This window comes from Panulirus ornatus, chromosome 28 (assembly GCF_036320965.1).
Source record: "Panulirus ornatus isolate Po-2019 chromosome 28, ASM3632096v1, whole genome shotgun sequence".
NCBI lineage: Eukaryota > Metazoa > Arthropoda > Malacostraca > Decapoda > Palinuridae > Panulirus > Panulirus ornatus.
In genome coordinates this window covers 647695-669541 of record NC_092251.1, presented here as the reverse complement: position 1 = coordinate 669541, position 21847 = coordinate 647695, and the positions used below count along the sequence as shown (strand labels likewise).

General features: G+C 42.4%; 1 protein-coding gene across 3 annotated transcripts in view; it reads right to left on the bottom strand.

The window, feature by feature from the left end:
* The window catches only part of LOC139757751 (uncharacterized), a 136627-nt gene that overhangs the window by 14115 nt on the left and 100665 nt on the right, over positions 1-21847 (bottom strand). For all 3 annotated transcript variants that reach the window (XM_071678509.1, XM_071678508.1, XM_071678507.1), the window contains 3 exons: positions 21401-21606; positions 4526-4643; positions 9-239 (listed from right to left, as the gene is read on the bottom strand). In XM_071678509.1, coding sequence (XP_071534610.1) covers positions 9-239; positions 4526-4643; positions 21401-21606 — 555 coding nt within the window. The remainder of the gene's footprint in view (positions 1-8; positions 240-4525; positions 4644-21400; positions 21607-21847) is intronic.

Below are 21847 nucleotides of genomic sequence, written 5' to 3'. Positions count from 1 at the left end.
TTTCTTACCATCCCCAAGCAGTTGAGTATTCCGATCACAGATATGAGATTTGCACTGTCATCTGCTGATAAACCAACACCTTGGGCATAGTCAGTCAAGTACATGTAGACTGTGTCATAGAAAACATACAGAACAAAGTTTGACACTGCAAATATTAGATAGGCAGCATCTGTGCAGTGATTGATGTCCACACATGATGTCATCATCTCTCCCACATCATCCAGATAAGTCCATACTCTCTGTTGAGTGAAGCCATATTAAATGCAGCATTGACATAAGTATGTGTATGAGTGTGTGTGTTTTGGTCACCCATCTTTACATAAAGGGGGGAACTTTTACACTCATGTTAACATACCCAATGTCTTGCCTTTTCTTTTTTTAACTATCATACAGCATTTTAAACTTTTCTCTTGCATGCACGCGTTTCATCTATTACGTTGCCTCATTCATGTATCTCTTAATGATTTCTTCACATCCCTTCAAAATTATTTCATATTTGGATTCTTGTTTTGCCATCAAGTTTGTCCATTATTGTGTTTCAAAGAAGAGATGAAAATCAACATTATCAAAATGATAAAAAATCTGCAAGTTGTAATCATGTCTCCCATCTTTTTTCTTACAACACTGATTACTCCATGAGTGTTATTTTCTTCCTGTTGCTCAGCTCCCTTCCAGTATAATATTTGTTGCCTCTAACAGATCTACAAGTTTTCTGAAGTAGAAGACAATGATGATGATGTGCATTCTGAGTCTACTGTTTTTGTTGATACTTGATTGTCATTTCTTACATGAGTAAGGTAGCACTACAAACAGATGAAGAATGGCTGCATTTGTTCCCATCCATTCTTTAGCTGTTATGTGCAATGCAACAAAACCACAGTTCCTCATCCACAACTAGGCCCCACAGATCTCTCCACAATTCCCTCCAGCTGCCTCGCATGCCCTAGTTCAGTCTACTGACAGCATGTCAACCCCTGTAAACCACATCTTTCTAATTCACTTTATTCTGTGCATGCTTTTCACTATCTTGCATGTTCATACCCTGATCACTCAAAATCTTTTTCACTCCATTGTTCCACTTTGATTTGGACGCCTCCTTCTCTTTGTCTCCACTTCTTTGTCAACCTCTCCTCACATATTCTCTCATTTCCTAACTATTTCAGTGCACCCTCTTTAGCTCTCTTGGCCACTCTCTTTTCACTTTTATTATCACACCTCTCTCTTACCCTTTTATAACTTAATCAATCAATCTACCTCACACCACACACTGTCTACTATATGAAACATATTTTTCTGAGGACTATATGTGTTAAGTCAAAGGTGACTCTGACAGTGGCTGATAAGTGACTTACGTTCTTTACAATTCTGGTGTGGTGTTTTAGCTACTGGCTTGAGCAACATCAACCTTGAGTCCCTTTCACATACTGGTTCCCGTCATTAATCCACAAGATTATAGTTAAACCTGGTCTTATGTTGCTGTGACCCATCCTCATCACTTTATCTTCAGCCTGGACAAATTTCATTGACCATATGATGTGAGGTGGTTTGATCAAGTGGGTAGTAAAAAGGTGAGAGAGATGCAAGGTAATAAAAAGAGTGTGGTGCAAAGAGCAGAAGTGGGTGAGCTGAAATGGTCTGGACATATGGAGACTATGAGTGAGGATAGGTTGACCAAGAGGATATATGTGTCAGAAGTGGAGGGAACAAGGAAAACGGGGAGACCAAAGTGGAGATGGAAAGATAGAGTGAAAAAGATTTTGAGTGATCGGGGGCTTGAAAATGCAGGAGGGTGAAAGGCATGCATGGGATAAAGAGAACTGGAATGATGCAGTATAATGGGGTTGATGTGCTGTCAATGGGCTGAACCAGAGCATGTGACATGTCCAGGGTAAACTATGAAAGGGTCTGTGGGGCCTGGTTGTGGATAGGGAGTTGTGGTTTCAGTGCACCACACATGACAGCTAGAAAATGGATGTGAAATGTTTTGGTCATTCTTTGTTCCTGGCACTACATTTCCTACACAGGAAATGGTGATCAAATGATTCTTTTTTTAACCAAAGATGAATCTTATACAAGACTCTAGGTAGCAGTGCTGAACACCATTTTACCTCTTTTATAATTTCAGCATCATCTACAAATTTAGTTACCTTTCAAGTCTCTCAGGCAAGTTTATGCACAGGTCAGAAATAACAGTGGCCCCAATACTGAGTCCAAAGAAACACTAATGATTACCTTATTCCCATTTGAAAAGGTACCTTTGACATACATTCTTTGTTTTGTTTCTTTCCAGTAATTACCAATCCACTGAAAGAGCCCTTCCTTTTATACCTGCTTACTTCTTTTTTTTCTTTTACTAACATTCAATGTCCTCAGCCTATGCAACTAGCTAATCAGACTCCCATGCCACCATCTTCAGCAGCCAACCTAACTAGACATTACTTTTTGCACACCAATGGTACACATGAGGACCATCTGGAGCAACTTTCTTCAAAACACTAGACCAATCTAATAATATTTCACCTAACCAATACACACACACACACAAAAAAAAAAAAAAAAAGGTAGGAAAGCACATTAGCCAGCATTCATGCAGTACACAGAATTCGAGATCCATTACTTTATCTCAAAATAATTTTCCATCCCTAGACCTTGTCATTTCATGTCTTATTAACATCATCATCATCCTTCATGTCATTAAAAGGCACTTACCATAAGGACATAAAAAGCAGTGTAAATAAAATTTCACCCATATGTTGCAGTTGTGATAAAGCATAATGACCTACTCAGACAAAACTGTTGGCTATCAAATGAGACTATGTAACAAATCCATACTTTGAATAACACCATAACCAACCAAATCACTGAAATGAACCACAAAACCAATAACACCTAATCTGGTAAATGATACAGAAAATCCCCCCCTCCCATAGCTGCCCTGCTATGTAAACATGATGTACTTCTGTCTCAAACCAATAACATCCCTCCTTCCACAGAACATGCAATACATCCCTCCTTCCACAGAACATGCAAGCACTTATGAAATGACCAAATCAACCACACCCACTAAACAGGATAGTCATGAAAAACCTAAATATAAAAGTACTCAAAAATCAGCCAGAAACAAAATGCATTCCTAAACAAGACAATAATGAAAACCTACTCATAATACACTTCAAAACACTGCTCATCCACCCTTCACTCCCATCAACATTCAAAACTTAAAATCTTAAAGAACTCCCTACAACTGACTTTGACAATATATGAAACTTCCATATAGAATACTTTGGACCATTTGCAATCAAAGAATTTACACACATCCTCAACCACTCCAGGTTAAACACCATAATCCCACATCTAGAATCTTGCCAACACAGTACCCATCCTGAAACCAATGCCAAATGCCTTCCTCTTAATACCCCATATCACTACTGTCGTCAGTATCAAAACTGTCTGAGAAACCAATTCGTAACAAGAGCCAACTGATATATCCCACTCTCACTTGTACAGCATGGCTTTTGACCTAATCACTCCACTACTACACTGTACACAAAACTCACACAACACATCCCAGATGGCTTCAATCAACAACCACCATTCTCAACAGTACTAGTTGCAATAGGTACCAACAAAACATTCACACTGTCCCTTAACATACCCTTACACAAAATATACTTCACACTGCCCTCCACAAAAATGACACAAAATAATTAGAGAACTTCACGGTTGGCTGCCAGGCAAGATTCATTCTCAAAGTCTTTACCTGAAAAATCCGTAAGCTATACAGTGGCATCCCAGAGGGAGCATTTCTTTCTCAAGTCCTCTTCAGTCTGTTCCTACATGACCTCCCATCACCTCATGCTGACAACAGTGTGAAAATCTCATAAGCAGCTGACTTCACCTATGATAAAAAACCTTTGCTCTCTTTCTCTTTGGTAATTACTAGTCCACTCATCATGGAGCACAATGACACTATTAAAGTAACAACATGCATGCAACGTATCATGCAATTAGGACAATTGCTCTTTTAAAACAAAATGCCTTCATCCTCAAAGAAATCCAATATTACTCTTTTAATCCCAGACAGACATGAATCTAACCCCTAGCCTCACATAACCTTGTACAGTCAACCACTGTCACTCGACAGAAAGGCCTAGGAATGGGGATGCATAAGGTGCATGTGTCATATGTATGTTATATGCGATACAGAGCATGGTGGTATTTGCATGAGTGGTTGATCATTCAGGATGATGGGAAGGTGTAGGTTGGATTCATTATGTCTGGGGTTAAGAGGTTGTTCTGTAGGTGATGTTCTGAGTAGGTTAGTGGTTTAATTATATGATTAAGTACTGTATGTTTATACAGTTGCTTGAGCAGTGCTTGGATGCTGTGCTGTAAATATGAGGTTGTCTGTATATGAGAAGACACAAACAATGTGGTTCATAAGAGGACTCATATTGGAAGAGATTGAAATTGGTTGAATAAAGAATGCAAAGATAATCTTTTTATGATATATATGGAAACTTACCTCATCATGAGATTTTGCAATTGTGATTATAGAGTTACGGTAGATATCAGGACAAGATGATGCTCTAAGTCGATAGCGGTGGATGTTGAGCATGGCACCTCGGTAAGTCATTGATTGTCTGTAATAGATGGTGACAGTTAAAATGAACTTGCCATTTACATGGACATTGGATACAATTTACCATTAGCACAAATTACTGCTCAACATTTCAAAGACATTCTTGGCACATAGAAATCATTTTACATTTTAGGAAACATTAGATATATATTCTTACCTGTTCAAGCATAATTTAATGTTATGGATGCTCTGATTATTTTGTTTACCTTGTTAAAACCATAATTCTATCATATGTAGTGGTTGGTCTCCAAAATATGTTGAAAATTAAAATATTGTGTGAATCTTTTCTTTAATGTAAGCTTTTATGAAAAAAGTTTATTATTGCTGTATTGTTCTTAACGCTACCTCGGTAACACGGGAAATGGCGAATAGTTTGAAAGAAAGAAAGAAAAAGATATATATATATATATATATATATATATATATATATATATATATATATATATATATATATATATATATATAATTTTCCAAAAGAAGGAACAGAGGGGGCCAGGTGAGGATATTCCAAAAAAGGCCCAGTCCTCTGTTCTTAATGCTACCTAGCTAATGCGGGAAATGGCGAATAGTTTAAAAGAAAGTGATTGGTTCTCAGTGAATGTAGGTTTGCGGCAGGGGTGTGTGATGTCTCCATGGTTGTTTAATTTGTTTATGGATGGGGTTGTTAGGGAGGTAAATGCAAGAGTCCTGGAAAGAGGGGCAAGTATGAAGTCTGTTGGGGATGAGAGAGCTTGGGAAGTGAGTCAGTTGTTGTTCGCTGATGATACAGCGCTGGTGGCTGATTCATGTGAGAAACTGCAGAAGCTGGTGACTGAGTTTGGTAAAGTGTGTGGAAGAAGAAAGTTAAGAGTAAATGTGAATAAGAGCAAGGTTATTAGGTACAGTAGGGGTGAGGGTCAAGTCAATTGGGAGGTGAGTTTGAATGGAGAAAAACTGGAGGAAGTGAAGTGTTTTAGATATCTGGGAGTGGATCTGTCAGCGGATGGAACCATGGAAGCGGAAGTGGATCATAGGGTGGGGGAGGGGGCGAAAATTTTGGGAGCCTTGAAAAATGTGTGGAAGTCGAGAACATTATCTCGGAAAGCAAAAATGGGTATGTTTGAAGGAATAGTGGTTCCAACAATGTTGTATGGTTGCGAGGCGTGGGCTATGGATAGAGATGTGCGCAGGAGGATGGATGTGCTGGAAATGAGATGTTTGAGGACAATGTGTGGTGTGAGGTGGTTTGATCGAGTGAGTAACGTAAGGGTAAGAGAGATGTGTGGAAATAAAAAGAGCGTGGTTGAGAGAGCAGAAGAGGGTGTTTTGAAATGGTTTGGGCACATGGAGAGAATGAGTGAGGAAAGATTGACCAAGAGGATATATGTGTCGGAGGTGGAGGGAACGAGGAGAAGAGGGAGACCAAATTGGAGGTGGAAAGATGGAGTGAAAAAGATTTTGTGTGATCGGGGCCTGAACATGCAGGAGGGTGAAAGGAGGGCAAGGAATAGAGTGAATTGGAGCGATGTGGTATACAGGGGTTGACGTGCTGTCAGTGGATTGAATCAAGGCATGTGAAGCGTCTGGGGTAAACCATGGAAAGCTGTGTAGGTATGTATATTTGCGTGTGTGGACGTATGTACATGTGTATGGGGGGGGGTTGGGCCATTTCTTTCGTCTGTTTCCTTGCGCTACCTCGCAAACGCGGGAGACAGCGACAAAGTATAAAAAAAAAAAAAAAAAAAAAAAAAATATATATATATATTTTTTATACTATTCGCCATTTCCCGCATTAGGAAGGTAGCGTTAAGAACAGAGGACTCAGCCTTTAAGAGAATATCCTCAGGTGGCCCCCTTCTCTGTTCCTTCTTTTGGAGAATTTAAAAAAAATTGAGAGGGGAGGATTTCCAGCCCCCCGCTCCCTTCCCTTTTAGTCGCCTTCTGCGACACGCAGGGAATACGTAGGAAGTATTCTCTCTCCCCTATCCCCAGGGATATATATATAGGGATATAGAGTTTTGGAAAGAGGGGCAAGTATGAAGTCTGTTGGGGATGAGAGAGCTTGGGAAGTGAGTCAGTTGTTGTTCGCTGATGATACAGCGCTGGTGGCTGATTCATGTGAGAAACTGCAGAAGCTGGTGACTGAGTTTGGTAAAGTGTGTGAAAGAAGAAAGTTAAGAGTAAATGTGAATAAGAGCAAGGTTATTAGGTACAGTAGGGTTGAGGGTCAAGTCAATTGGGAGGTAAGTTTGAATGGAGAAAAACTGGAGGAAGTAAAGTGTTTTAGATATCTGGGAGTGGATCTGGCAGTGGATGGAACCATGGAAGCGGAAGTGGATCATAGGGTGGGGGAGGGGGCGAAAATCCTGGGAGCCTTGAAGAATGTGTGGAAGTCGAGAACATTATCTCGGAAAGCAAAAATGGGTATGTTTGAAGGAATAGTGGTTCCAACAATGTTGTATGGTTGTGAGGCGTGGGCTATGGATAGAGTTGTATGCAGGAGGATGGATGTGCTGGAAATGAGATGTTTGAGGACTATGTGTGGTGTGAGGTGGTTTGATTGAGTAAGTAACGTAAGAGTAAGAGAGATGTGTGGTAATAAAAAGAGTGTGGTTGAGAGAGCAGAAGAGGGTGTTTTGAAATGGTTTGGGCACATGGAGAGAATGAGTGAGGAAAGATTGACCAAGAGGATATATGTGTCGGAGGTGGAGGGAACGAGGAGAAGTGGGAGACCAAATTGGAGGTGGAAAGACGGAGTGAAAAAGATTTTGTGTTATCGGGGCCTGAACATGCAGGAGGGTGAAAGGAGGGCAAGGAATAGAGTGAATTGGATCGATGTGGTATACCGGGATTGACGTGCTGTCAGTGGATTGAATCAGGGCATGTGAAGCGTCTGGGGTAAACCATGGAAAGCTGTGTAGGTATGTATATATGTATATGTATGTATGTATATATATATATATATTATATATTATATTTATTATTATACTTTGTCGCTGTCTCCCGCGTTTGCGAGGTAGCGCAAGGAAACAGACGAAAGAAATGGCCCAACCCCCCCCCCCCATACACATGTATATACATACGTCCACACACGCAAATATACATACCTACACAGCTTTCCATGGTTTACCCCAGACGATTCACATGCCTTGATTCAATCCACTGACAGCACGTCAACCCCGGTATACCACATCGCTCCAATTCACTCTATTCCTTGCCCTCCTTTCACCCTCCTGCATGTTCAGGCCCCGATCACACAAAATCTTTTTCACTCCATCTTTCCACCTCCAATTTGGTCTCCCTCTTCTCCTTGTTCCCTCCACCTCCGACACATATATCCTCTTGGTCAATCTTTCCTCACTCATCCTCTCCATGTGCCCAAACCACTTCAAAACACCCTCTTCTGCTCTCTCAACCACGCTCTTTTTATTTCCACACATCTCTCTTACCCTTACGTTACTCACTCGATCAAACCACCTCACACCACACATTGTCCTCAAACATCTCATTTCCAGCACATCCATCCTCCTGCGCACAACTCTATCCATAGCCCATGCCTCGCAACCATACAACATTGTTGGAACCACTATTCCTTCAAACATACCCATTTTTGCTTTCCGAGATAATGTTCTCGACTTCCACACATTCTTCAAGACCCCCAGGATTTTCGCCCCCTCCCCCACCCTATGATCCACTTCCGCTTCCATGGTTCCATCCGCTGCCAGATCCACTCCCAGATATCTAAAACACTTCACTTCCTCCAGTTTTTCTCCATTCAAACTCACCTCCCAACTGACTTGACCCTCAACCCTACTGTACCTAATAACCTTGCTCTTATTCACATTTACTCTTAACTTTCTTCTTCCACACACTTTTCCAAACTCAGTCACCAGCTTCTGCAGTTTATATATATATATATTTTTCTTTCATGCTATTCGCCATTGCCCGCATTAGCGAGGTAGCGTTAAGAACAGAGGACTGGGCCTTTGAGGGAATATCCTCACCTGGCCCCCTTCTCTGTTCCTTCTTTTGGAAAATTGAAAAAAAAAATGAGAGGGGAGGATTTCCAGCCCCCCGCTCCCTTCCCTTTTAGTCGCCTTCTACGACACGCAGGGAATACGTGGGAAGTATTCTTTCTCCCCTATCCCCAGGGATAATATATATATATATATATATATATATATATATATATATATTGTTGACTGGTTGGTAAGGTTATTTAATGTATGTATGACTCATGGTGAGGTGCCTGAGGATTGGCGGAATGCGTGCATAGTGCCATTGTACAAAGGCAAAGGGGATAAGAGTGAGTGCTCAAATTACAGAGGTATAAGTTTGTTGAGTATTCCTGGTAAATTATATGGGAGGGTATTGATTGAGAGTTTGAAGGCATGTACAGAGCATCAGATTGGGGAAGAGCAGTGTGGTTTCAGAAGTGGTAGAGGATGTGTGGATCAGGTGTTTGCTTTGAAGAATGTATGTGAGAAATACTTAGAAAAGCAAATGGATTTGTATGTAGCATTTATGGATCTGGAGAAGGCATATGATAGAGTTGATAGAGATGCTCTGTGGAAGGTATTAAGAATATATGGTGTGGGAGGAAAGTTGTTAGAAGCAGTGAAAAGTTTTTATCGAGGATGTAAGGCATGTGTACGTGTAGGAAGAGAGGAAAGTGATTGGTTCTCAGTGAATGTAGGTTTGCGGCAGGGGTGTGTGATGTCTCCATGGTTGTTTAATTTGCTTATGGATGGGGTTGTTAGGGAGGTAAATGCAAGAGTTTTGGAAAGAGGGGCAAGTATGAAGTCTGTTGGGGATGAGAGAGCTTGGGAAGTGAGTCAGTTGTTGTTCGCTGATGATACAGCGCTGGTGGCTGATTCATGTGAGAAACTGCAGAAGCTGGTGACTGAGTTTGGTAAAGTGTGTGGAAGAAGAAAGTTAAGAGTAAATGTGAATAAGAGCAAGGTTATTAGGTACAGTAGGGTTGAGGGTCAAGTCAATTGGGAGGTGAGTTTGAATGGAGAAAAACTGGAGGAAGTGAAGTGTTTTAGATATCTGGGAGTGGATCTGGCAGCGGATGGAACCATGGAAGCGGAAGTGGATCATAGGGTGGGGGAGGGGGCGAAAATTCTGGGGGCCTTGAAGAATGTGTGGAAGTCAAGAACATTATCTCGGAAAGCAAAAATGGGTATGTTTGAAGGAATAGTGGTTCCAACAATGTTGTATGGTTGCGAGGCGTGGGCTATGGATAGAGTTGTGCGCAGGAGGATGGATGTGCTGGAAATGAGATGTTTGAGGACAATGTGTGGTGTGAGGTGGTTTGATCGAGTGAGTAACGTAAGGGTAAGAGAGATGTGTGGAAATAAAAAGAGCGTGGTTGAGAGAGCAGAAGAGGGTGTTTTGAAGTGGTTTGGGCACATGGAGAGAATGAGTGAGGAAAGATTGACCAAGAGGATATATGTGTCGGAGGTGGAGGGAACGAGGAGAAGAGGGAGACCAAATTGGAGGTGGAAAGATGGAGTGAAAAAGATTTTGTGTGATCGGGGCCTGAACATGCAGGAGGGTGAAAGGAGGGCAAGGAATAGAGTGAATTGGAGTGATGTGGTATACCGGGGTTGACGTGCTGTCAGTGGATTGAATCAAGGCATGTGAAGCGTCTGGGGTAAACCATGGAAAGCTGTGTAGGGATGTATATTTGCGTGTGTGGATGTATGTATATACATGTGTATGGGGGGGGGGGTTGGGCCATTTCTTTCGTCTGTTTCCTTGCGCTACCTCGCAAACGCGGGAGACAGCGACAAAGTATAAAAAAGAAAAAAAAAAAAATATATATATATATATATATATATATATATATATATTATCATATTATCCCTGGGGATAGGGGAGAAAGAATACTTCCCATGTATTCCCTGCGTGTCGTGGAAGGCGACTTAAAGGGGAGGGAGCGGGGGGCTGGAAATCCTCCCCTCTCTTTTTTTTTTTTTTTTTTCAAAGAAGGAACAGAGAATTGGGCCAGGTGAGGGTAGTCCCTCAAAGGCCCAGTCCTCTGTTCTTAACGCTACCTCGCCAATGCGGGAAATGGCGAATAGTTTGAAAGAAAGAAATATATATATATATAAAACCAAGGAATGTGAAGCATCTGGGGTAAATCATGGAAAGTTCTGTGGGGCCTGGATATGAAAAGGGAGCTGTGGTTTCAGTGAATTACACATGACAGCTACAGGCTGAGTGTGAACGAATGTGCCCTTCGTTGTCTTTACCTAGTGCTACCTCGTGTGCTTGCAGGGGAAGGGGGTGCCATTTTCATGTGGGACAGGGTGGTGAAGGGAATGGATAAAGGCATCAAGTATGGATATGTACATGTGTATATATGTATATGTATGTATACGCTGAAAAAGGTGAGAACAAAGGATGTAAGGGGAGTGGGGGAGGAATGGGATGTATTTAGGGAAGCAGTGGTGGCTTGTGCAAAAGATGCTTGTGGCATGAGAAGCGTGGGAGGTGGGCAGATTAGAAAGGGTAGTGAGTGGTGCAATGAAGAAGTAAGATTATTAGTGAAAGAGAAAAGAGAGGCATTTGGACGATTTTTGCAGGGAAATAATGCAAATGAGTGGGAGATGTATAAAAGAAAGAGTCAGGAGGTCAAGAGAAAGGTGCAAGAGGTGAAAAAGAGGGCAAATGAGAGTTGGGGTGAGAGAGTATCATTAAATTTTAGGGAGAATAAAAAGATGTTTTGGAAGGAGGTAAATAAAGTGCATAAGACAAGGGAACAAATGGGAACTTCAGTGAAGGGGGCTAATGGGGAGGTGATAAGTAGTGGTGATGTGAGAAGGAGATGGAGTGAGTATTTTGAAGGTTTGTTGAATGTGTTTGATGATAGCGTGGCAGATATAGGGCGTTTTGGTTGAGGTAGTGTGCAAAGTGAGAGGGTTATGGAGAATGATGTGGTAAATAGAGAAGAGGTAGTAAAAGCTTTGCGGAAGATGAAAGCCGGCAAGGCAGCGGGTTTGGATGGTATTGCAGTGGAATTTATTAAAAAAGGGGGTGATTGTATTGTTGACTGGTTGGTAAGGTTATTTAATGTATGTATGACTCATGGCTGATTCATGTGAGAAACTGCAGAAGATGGTGACTGAGTTTGGTAAAGTGTGTGAAAGAAGAAAGTTAAGAGTAAATATGAATAAGAGCAAGGTTATTAAGTACAGCATGGTTGAGGGTCAAGTCAATTGGGAGGTGAGTTTGAATGGAGAAAAACTGGAGGAAGTAAAGTGTTTTAGATATCTGGGAGTGGATCTGGCAGCGGAAGTGAATCATAGGGTGGGGGAGGGGGCAAAAATTCTGGGAGCCTTGAAGAATGTTTGGAAGTCGAGAACATTATCTCGGAAAGCAAAAATGGGTATGTTTGAAGGAACAGTGGTTCCAACAATGTTGTATGGTTGCGAGGCATGGGCTATGGATAGAGTTGTGCGCAGGAGGGTGGATGTGCTGGAAAGGAGATGTTTGAGGACAATATGTGGTGTGAGGTGGTTTGATCGAGTAAGTAATGTAAGGGTAAGAGAGATGTGTGGAAATAAAAAGAGTGTGGTTGAGAGAGCAGAAGAGGGTGTTTTGAAATGGTTTGGGCACATGGAGAGAATGAGTGAAGAAAGATTGACCAAGAGGATATATGTGTCAGAGGTGGAGGGAACAAGGAGAAGTGGGAGACCAAATTAGAGGTGGAAAGATGGAGTGAAAAAGATTTTGAGTGATCGGGGCCTGAACATGCAGGAGTGTGACAGGCGTGCAAGGAATAGAGTGAATTGGAACGATGTGGTATACCGGGGTCGACGTGCTGTGAATGGATTGAACCAGGGCATGTGAAGTGTCTAGGGTAAACCATGGAAAGTTCTATGGGGCCTGGATGTGGAAAGGGAGCTGTGGTTTCGATGCATTATTACATAACAGCTAGAGACTGAGTGTGAACGAATGTGGCCTTTGTTGTCTTTTCCTAGCACTGCCTCGCACACATGAGGGGGGAGGGGGTTGTTATTCCATATGTGGCGGGGTGGCGATGGGAATAAATAAAGGCAGACAGTATGAATTATGTACATGTGTATATATGTATATGTCTGTGTGTATATATATGTGTACACTGAGATGTATAGGTATGTATATTTGCGTGTGTGGATGTGTATGTATATACATGTGTATGTGGGTGGGTTGGGCCATTCTTTCGTCTGTTTCCTTGCGCTACCTCGCTAATGCGGGAGACAGCGACAAAGCAAAATAAATATGTAAAATAAATATGACTCATGGTAAGGTGCCTGAGGACTGGCGGAATGCTTGCATAGTGCCGGTGTACAAAGGCAAAGGGGATAAAAGTGAGTGCTCAAATTACAGAGGTATAAGTTTGTTGAGTATTCCTGGGAAATTATATGGGAGGGTATTGATTGAGAGGGTGAAGGCATGTACAGAGCATCAGACTGGGGAAGAGCAGTGTGGTTTCAGAAGTGGTAGAGGATGTGTGGATCAGGTGTTTGCTTCTTCATCCCACCACTCACTACCCTTTCCAATCTGTCCACCTCCCACTCTTCTTATGCCACAAGCATCTTTTGCGCAAGCCATTACAGCTTCCCTAAATACATCCCATTCCTACCCCACTCCCCTTACATCCTTTTTTCTCACCTTTTTCCATTCTGTGCTCAGTCTCTCCTGGTACTTCCTCACACAACTCTCCTTCCCAAGCTCACTTACTCTCACCACTCTCTTCACTCCAATTTTCTCTCTTCTTTTCTGAAAACCTCTACAAATCTTCACCTTCGCCTCCACAAGATAATGATCAAACATCACTCCAGTTACACCTCTTAGAACTTTAACATCCTAAAGTCTCTCTTTTGTGCACCTATCAATTAACACGTAATCCAATAATGCTCTCTGGCTATCTCTCCCACTTACATACGTATACTTATGTATACCTCTCTTTTTAATCCAGGTATTCCCATTCACCAGTCCTTTTTCAGCACATAAATCTACAAGCTCTACACCATTTCCATTTGCAACACTGAAAACCCCATATACACCAATTATTTCCTCGACTTCCACATTACTCAGCTTTGCATTCAAATCACCCATCACTATAACCTGGACTCGTGCATCAAAACTACTAACACACTCACTCAGCTGCTCCCAAAACACTTGCCTCTCATGATCTTTCTTCTCATGCCCAGGTGCATATGCACCAATAATCACCCATCTCTCTCCATCCACTTTCAGTTTTACCCATATCAATCTGGAGTATACTTTCTTACACTCTACCCCATGTACACCAATTATTCCCTCAACTTCCACATTACTCACCTTTGCATTAAAATCACCCATCACTATAACCCGGTCTCGTGCATCAAAACTACTAACACACTCACTCAGCTGCTCCCAAAACACTTGCGTCTCATGATCTTTCTTCTCATGCCCAGGTGCATACGCATCAATAATCACCCATCTCTCTCCATCCACTTTCAGTTTTACCCATAGCAATCTAGAGTATACTTTCTTACACTCTATCACATACTCCCACCATTCATGTTTCAGGAGTAGTGCTACTCCTTCCCTTGCTCTTGTCCTTTCACTAACCCCTGAGTTTACTCCCAAGACATTCCCAAACCACTCTTCCCCTTTACCCTTGAGCTTCATTTCCTCCAGAGCCAAAACATCCAGGTTCCTTTCCTCAAACATACTACCTATCTCTCCTTTTTTCTCATCTTGGTTACATCCAAACACATTTAGACACCCCAATCTGAGCTTTCAAGGAGGATGAGCACTCCCCGCATGACTCCTTCTTCTGTTCCCCTTTTAGAAAGTTAAAATACAAGGAGGGGAGGGTTTCCAGCCCCCTGCTCCCGTCCCCTTTAGTCGCCTTCTACAATACGTGAGGAATGCGTGGGAAGTATTCTTTCTCCCCTATCCGCAGGGATAAAACCATATATATATATATATATATATTTTTATACATCGTCGCTGTCTCCCGCGTTTGCGAGGTAGCGCAAGGAAACAGACGAAAGAAATGGCCCAACCCCCCCATACACATGTACATACACACGTCCACACACGCAAATATACATACCTACACAGCTTTCCATGGTTTACCCCGGACGCTTCACATGCCTTGATTCAATCCACTGACAGCACGTCAACCCCTGTATACCACATCGCTCCAATTCACTCTATTCCTTGCCCTCCTTTCACCCTCCTGCATGTTCAGGCCCCGATCACACAAAATCCTTTTCACTCCATCTTTCCACCTCCAATTTGGTCTCCCTCTTCTCCTCGTTCCCTCCACCTCCGACACATATATCCTCTTGGTCAATCTTTCCTCACTCATTCTCTCCATGTGCCCAAACCATTTCAAAACACCCTCTTCTGCTCTCTCAACCACGCTCTTTTTATTTCCACACATCTCTCTTACCCTTACGTTACTTACTCGATCAAACCACCTCACACCACACATTGTCCTCAAACATCTCATTTCCAGCACATCCATCCTCCTGCGAACAACTCTATCCATAGCCCACGCCTCGCAACCATACAACATTGTTGGAACCACTATTCCTTCAAACATACCCATTTTTGCTTTCCGGGATAATGTTCTCAACTTCCACACATTTTTCAAGGCTCCCAAAATTTTCGCCCCCTCCCCCACCCTATGATCCACTTCCGCTTCCATGGTTCCATCCGCTGACAGATCCACTCCCAGATATCTAAAACACTTCACTTCCTCCAGTTTTTCTCCATTCAAACTCACCTCCCAATTGACTTGACCCTCAACCCTACTGTACCTAATAACCTTGCTCTTATTCACATTTACTCTTAACTTTCTTCTTCCACACACTTTACCAAACTCCGTCACCAGCTTCTGCAGTTTCTCACATGAATCCGCCACCAGCGCTGTATCATCAGCGAACAACAACTGACTCACTTCCCAAGCTCTCTCATCCCCAACAGACTTCATACTTGCCCCTCTTTCCAAGACTCTTGCATTTACCTCCCTAACAACCCCATCCATAAACAAATTAAACAACCATGGAGACATCACACACCCCTGCCGCAAACCTACATTCACTGAGAACCAATCACTTTCCTCTCTTCCTACACGTACACATGCCTTACATCCTCGATAAAAACCTTTAACTGCTTCTAACAACTTGCCTCCCACACCATATATTCTTAATACCTTCCACAGAGCATCTCTATCAACTCTATCATATGCCTTCTCCAGATCCATAAATGCTACATACAAATCCATTTGCTTTTCTAAGTATTTCTCACATACATTCTTCAAAGCAAACACCTGATCCACACATCCTCTACCACTTCTGAAACCACACTGCTCTTCCCCAATCTGATGCTCTGTACATGCCTTCACCCTCTCAATCAATACCCTCCCATATGGTTTACCAGGAATACTCAACAAACTTATACCTCTGTAATTTGAGCACTCACTCTTATCCCCTTTGCCTTTGTACAATGGCACTATGCACGCATTCCGCCAATCCTCAGGCACCTCACCATGAGTCATACACACATTAAATAACCTTACCAACCAGTCAACAACACAGTCACCCCCTTTTTTAATAAATTCCACTGCAATACCATCCAAACCTGCTGCCTTGCCGGCTTTCATCTTCCGCAAAGCTTTTACTACCTCTTCTCTGTTTACCAAATCATTTTCCCTAACCCTCTCACTTTGCACACCACCTCGACCAAATACCCTATATCTGCCACTCTGTCATCAGACACATTCAACAAACCTTCAAAATACTCATTCCATCTCCTTCTCACATCACCACTACTTGTTATCACCTCCCCATTTACGCCCTTCACTGAAGTTCCCATTTGCTCCCTTTTCTTACGCACCCTATTTACCTCCCTCCAGAACATCTTTTTATTCTCCCTAAAATTTACTGATAGTCTCTCACCCCAACTCTCATTTGCCCTTTTTTTCACCTCTCGCACCTTTCTCTTGACCTCCTGTCTCTTTCTTTTATACTTCTCCCACTCAATTGCATTTTTTCCCTGCAAAAATCGTCCAAATGCCTCTCTCTTCTCTTTCACTAATACTCTTACTTCTTCATCCCACCACTCACTACCCTTTCTAAGCAGCCCACCTCCCACTCTTCTCATGCCACAAGCATCTTTTGCGCAATCCATCACTGATTCCCTAAATACATCCCATTCCTCCCCCACTCCCCTTACTTCCATTGTTCTCACCTTTTTCCATTCTGTACAGAGTCTCTCCTGATACTTCCTCACACAGGTCTCCTTCCCAAGCTCGCTTACTCTCACCACCTTCTTCACCCCAACATTCACTCTTCTTTTCTGAAAACCCATACTAATCTTCACCTTAGCCTCCACAAGATAATGATCAGACATCCCTCCAGTTGCACCTCTCAGCACATTGACATCCAAAAGTCTCTCTTTCGCACGCCTGTCAATTAACACGTAATCCAATAATGCTCTCTGGCCATCTCTCCTACTTACATAAGTATACTTATGTATATCTCGCTTTTTAAACCAGGTATTCCCAATCATCAGTCCTTTTTCAGCACATAAATCTACAAGCTCTTCACCATTTCCATTTACAACACTGAACACCCCATGCATACCAATTATTCCCTCAACTGCCACATTACTCACCTTTGCATTCAAATCACCCATCACTATAACCCGGTCTCGTGCATCAAAACCGCTAACACACTCATTTAGCTGCTCCCAAAACACTTGCCTCTCATGATCTTTCTTCTCATGCCCAGGTGCATATGCACCAATAATCACCCACCTCTCTCCATCAACTTTCAATTTTACCCATATTAATCGAGAATTTACTTTCTTACATTCTATCACATACTCCCACAACTCCTGTTTCAGGAGTATTGCTACTCCTTCCCTTGCTCTTGTCCTCTCACTAACCCCTGACTTCACTCCCCAGACATTTCCAAACCACTCTTCCCCTTTACCCTTGAGCTTCGTTTCACTCAGAGTCAAAACATCCAGGTTCCTTTCCTCAAACATACTACCTATCTCTCCTTTTTTCACATCTTGGTTACATCCACACACATTTAGGCACCCCACTCTGAGCCTTCGAGGAGGATGAGCACTCCCCGCGTGACTCCTTCTTCTGTTTCCCATTTTAGAAAGTTAATACAAGGAGGGGAGGATTTCCGGCCCCCCGCTCCCGTCCCCTCTAGTCGCTTTCTACGACACGCGAGGAATACGTGGGAAGTATTCTTTCACCCCTATCCCCAGGGATATATATATATATATATATATATATATATATATATATATATATATATATATATATATATATATATATATATATATATATAGTTTGGTAAAGTGTGTGAAAGAAGAAAGTTGAGAGTAAATGTGAATAAGAGCAAGGTTATTGGGTACAGTAGGGTTGAGGGTCAAGTCAATTGGGAGGTAAGTTTGAATGGAGAAAAACTGGAGAAGTGAAGTGTTTTAGATATCTGGGAGTGGATGTGGCAGCGGATGGAACCATGGAAGCGGAAGTGGATCATAGGGTGGGGAACCGGGCAAAAATTCTGGGAGCCTTGAAGAATGTATGGAAGTCGAGAACATTATCTCGGAAAGCAAAAATGGGTATGTTTGAAGGAATAGTGGTTCCAACAATGTTGTATGGTTGCGAGGCGTGGGCTATGGATAGAGTTGTGCGAAGGAGGCTGGATGTGCTGGAAATGAGATGTTTAAGGATAATATGTGGTGTGAGGTGGTTTGATTGGAGGTGGAAGGATGGAGTGAAAAAGATGTTGAGCGATAGGCCTGAACATACAAGAGGGTGAAATGCGTGCAAGGAATAGAGTGAATTGGAACGATGTGGTGTACCGGGGTAGATGTGCTGTCAATGGATTGAACCAGGGCTTGTGAATTCTCTAGGGTAAACCATGGAAAGTTCTGTGGGGCCTGGATGTGGAAAGGGAGCTGTGGTTTCGGTGCATTATTACATGACAGCTAGAGAATGAGTGTGAACGAATGGGGCCTTTGTTGTCTTTTCCTAGCGCTACCTCGCACACATGAGGGGGGAGGGGGGTTGTTATTCCATGTGTGGCGAGGTGGTGATGGGAATGAATAAAGGCAGAGAGTATGAATTATGTACATGTATATGTCTGTGTGTGTATATATATGTATGCATTGAGATGTATAGGTATGTATATTTGCGTGTGTGGACGTGTATGTATATACATGTGTATGGGGGTGGGTTGGGCCATTCTTTCGTGTTTCCTTGCGCTACCTCGCTAACGCGGGAGACAGCGACAAAGGAAAATATATATATATATATATATATATATATATATATATATATATATATATATATATATATATATATATCCCTGGGGATAGGGGAGAAAGAATACTTCCCACGTATTCCCTACGTGTCGTAGAAGGCGACTAAAAGGGAAGGGAGCTGGGGGCTGGAAATCCTTCCCTCTTGTTTTCTTTTTCTTCTTTCCAAAAGAGGGAACAGAGAAGGGGGCCAGGTGAGGATATTCCCTCAAAGGTTCAGTCCTCTGTTCTTCACGCTACCTCGCTAACGCGGGAAATGGCAAATAGTATGAAAAAAATATATACATTTCAACGTATACATACACAGACATATACATGTATACACATGTACATATTCATACTTGCTGCCTTTATCCATTGCTGTTGCCACCCTGCCACACAGGGCATGGTACCCCCTCCCCCAGATAGGTAGTACCAGGAAAACACAAAAAGGCAACATTCGTTCACACTCAGTTTCTAGCTTTCATATGTAATGCACTGAAACCACAACTCCCTATCCACATCCAGGCCCCACAGACCTTTCCATGGTTTACCTTAGACGCTTCACATGCCCTGTTCAATCCATTGACAGCCCATCAACCCCAGTATATACATCGTTTCAATTCACTCTATTCATTGCATGCCTCTACCCTCCTGGATGTTCAGGCTCCAATCGCTCAAAATCTTTTTCACTCTATTCTTCCACCTCCAATTATGTCTCCCACTTCTGCTCTCCAACTTTGACACATATATCCTATCTGTCAATCTTTCGTTACTCATTCTCTCCATATGTCCAAACCATTTTAACACCCTCTTCTACTCTCTCAATCACACTCTTTTCATTTCCACACATATCTCTTACCCATTCATTACTTGAACAAACCACCTTACACCACATACTGTCCTCAAACATTTCATTTCCAACGCATCCACCCTCCTCTGGACAACACTATCTATAGCTATCCTTTAAACATACCCATTTTTTGCTCTCTGAGATAACGTTCTCTCCTTCCACACATTTTATGCTCCCAGAACATTCGCCCCCTCCCCCACCCCGTGACTCACTTCTGCTTCCATGGTTCCATCCGCTGCTAAGTACACTCCCAGATATCTAAAACATTTCACTTCCTACAATTTTTTTTTTTCCATTTAAACTTATAACCCAATTATCTTGTCCCTCATCCCTACTGAACCTAATAACCTTGCTCTTATTCACATTTACTCTCAACTTTCTCCTTTCACACATTTTTCCAAACTCAGTCACCAACCTCTGCAGTTTCTCACCCGAATAAGCCACTAAATGTGTATCATCGGCGAACAGCAACTGACTCATTTCCCAGAGACTCTCATCCATAACAGACTGCATATTCACCCCTCTCTCCGAAACGCTTGCATTTACCTCCCTAACCACCCCATCCATAAACAAATTAAACAACCATGAGGACATCACTGAACCAGGGTATGTGAAACGTCTGGGGTAAACCATGGAAAGGTCTGTGGTGCCTGGATGTGGTTCAGGTGCATTACAAATGACAGCTTGAGACTGAATGTGAATGGATGTGGCCTTTCTTGTCTGTCTTCCTAGCGCTACCTCGCTGAAGCTGTGGGGGTGGGGGTTGGGGGAGGGGGGTAGCGATGCTGTTTTCTGTAGGGCGGGGTAGCATCAGGGTGGATGAAGGTAAGCATGAATATGCACAAGTGTACATATGTAAGTGTCTGTGTATATGTATATGTTGATATGTATATGTACGTGTATGGGCGTTAATGTTTATATGCGTGTATATGAGTGGATGGGCCGTTCTTAGTCTGTTTCCTGGCGCTACCTTGCTCACGCGGGAAACGGCGATCAAGTATAGTAAATAAATAATAAATATATTTATTTTTCATTTAATTGCCCTAGGACTCCTATTCCAGGGGCTCCTGCAGCTCCGTGGCTGCCTTGCAGTCAGTAGTAGGGACAAGATGGATTTCTTAGAAGCAAGAAGTTGGTATAGCCTCATCAAAGGTGGCTCTTTATTCTTGGTGTAACCTCAAGCCGGGGGAATCAGAGCAAAGAAAAAAGTGAAAAGTAAATGTGAAGAAAAGCGGGTTTATTAAGTACAGCACTGGAGAGTGACAGGTTAGCTGGGGTGTAAGTTTGAATGGAGAAAACTTAGGGAACCATGGGAAGTGAAGGTCCTAGGAGCATTGAGAGATAATAAACCGTAGATAAGGTGGGTAAACTAATTAATGAGGAAAAGCATCCAGAACACTAGTGCAATGAAAAGAATCAGTAGTTCATCCCTAGACCTGATGGTGAGAAAGAGCATGTTAGGTGCCGTTATCAGTTTTTGGAAGTCTTCATGAAATTTACGGCAGCAGTAACGTAAAAAGATATCTAGAAGATCATTATTACTAATTCTAGGAGCTGAGACAATAGGATTTATTTTTCTCGAAGAATCGCAGAACTGTACTGGAGACCTGTTAATTTTCATGTTGCGCAGTGGAGCGGCTGGGGGCGGGGGCGAGCTGGTGCCCATGCACCCTGCGGAGATCCTTCGCAGGCCTGGTTGTCGAGGACCTTTGACACGAGCTGACCCAAGCATGGCCGTCACCTCCTCTGGATCCTCATTTTCTTCCTCATTGTCTGCATCATCACAGTGATCATCCTTGGTAGGAGAGCCAATCTGCAAAGCAAATGCGCTGTATCAGTACCAGATGATACATCATGCTGTATTCTGGCTAGCATGGAAATCTAGCCAACTACTTTCCTTTAAATTTATCATTAGATATCCCTGTTCCATGGGATAATCAACCCATTTCTCTGTTCCATGAGACATATTTTAGTTTTGAATGTAATGCACTTTACTTAATTCTACTTCATGATACTTCTAATTAACATTTCACAACAATCAACTTCTTGAACAA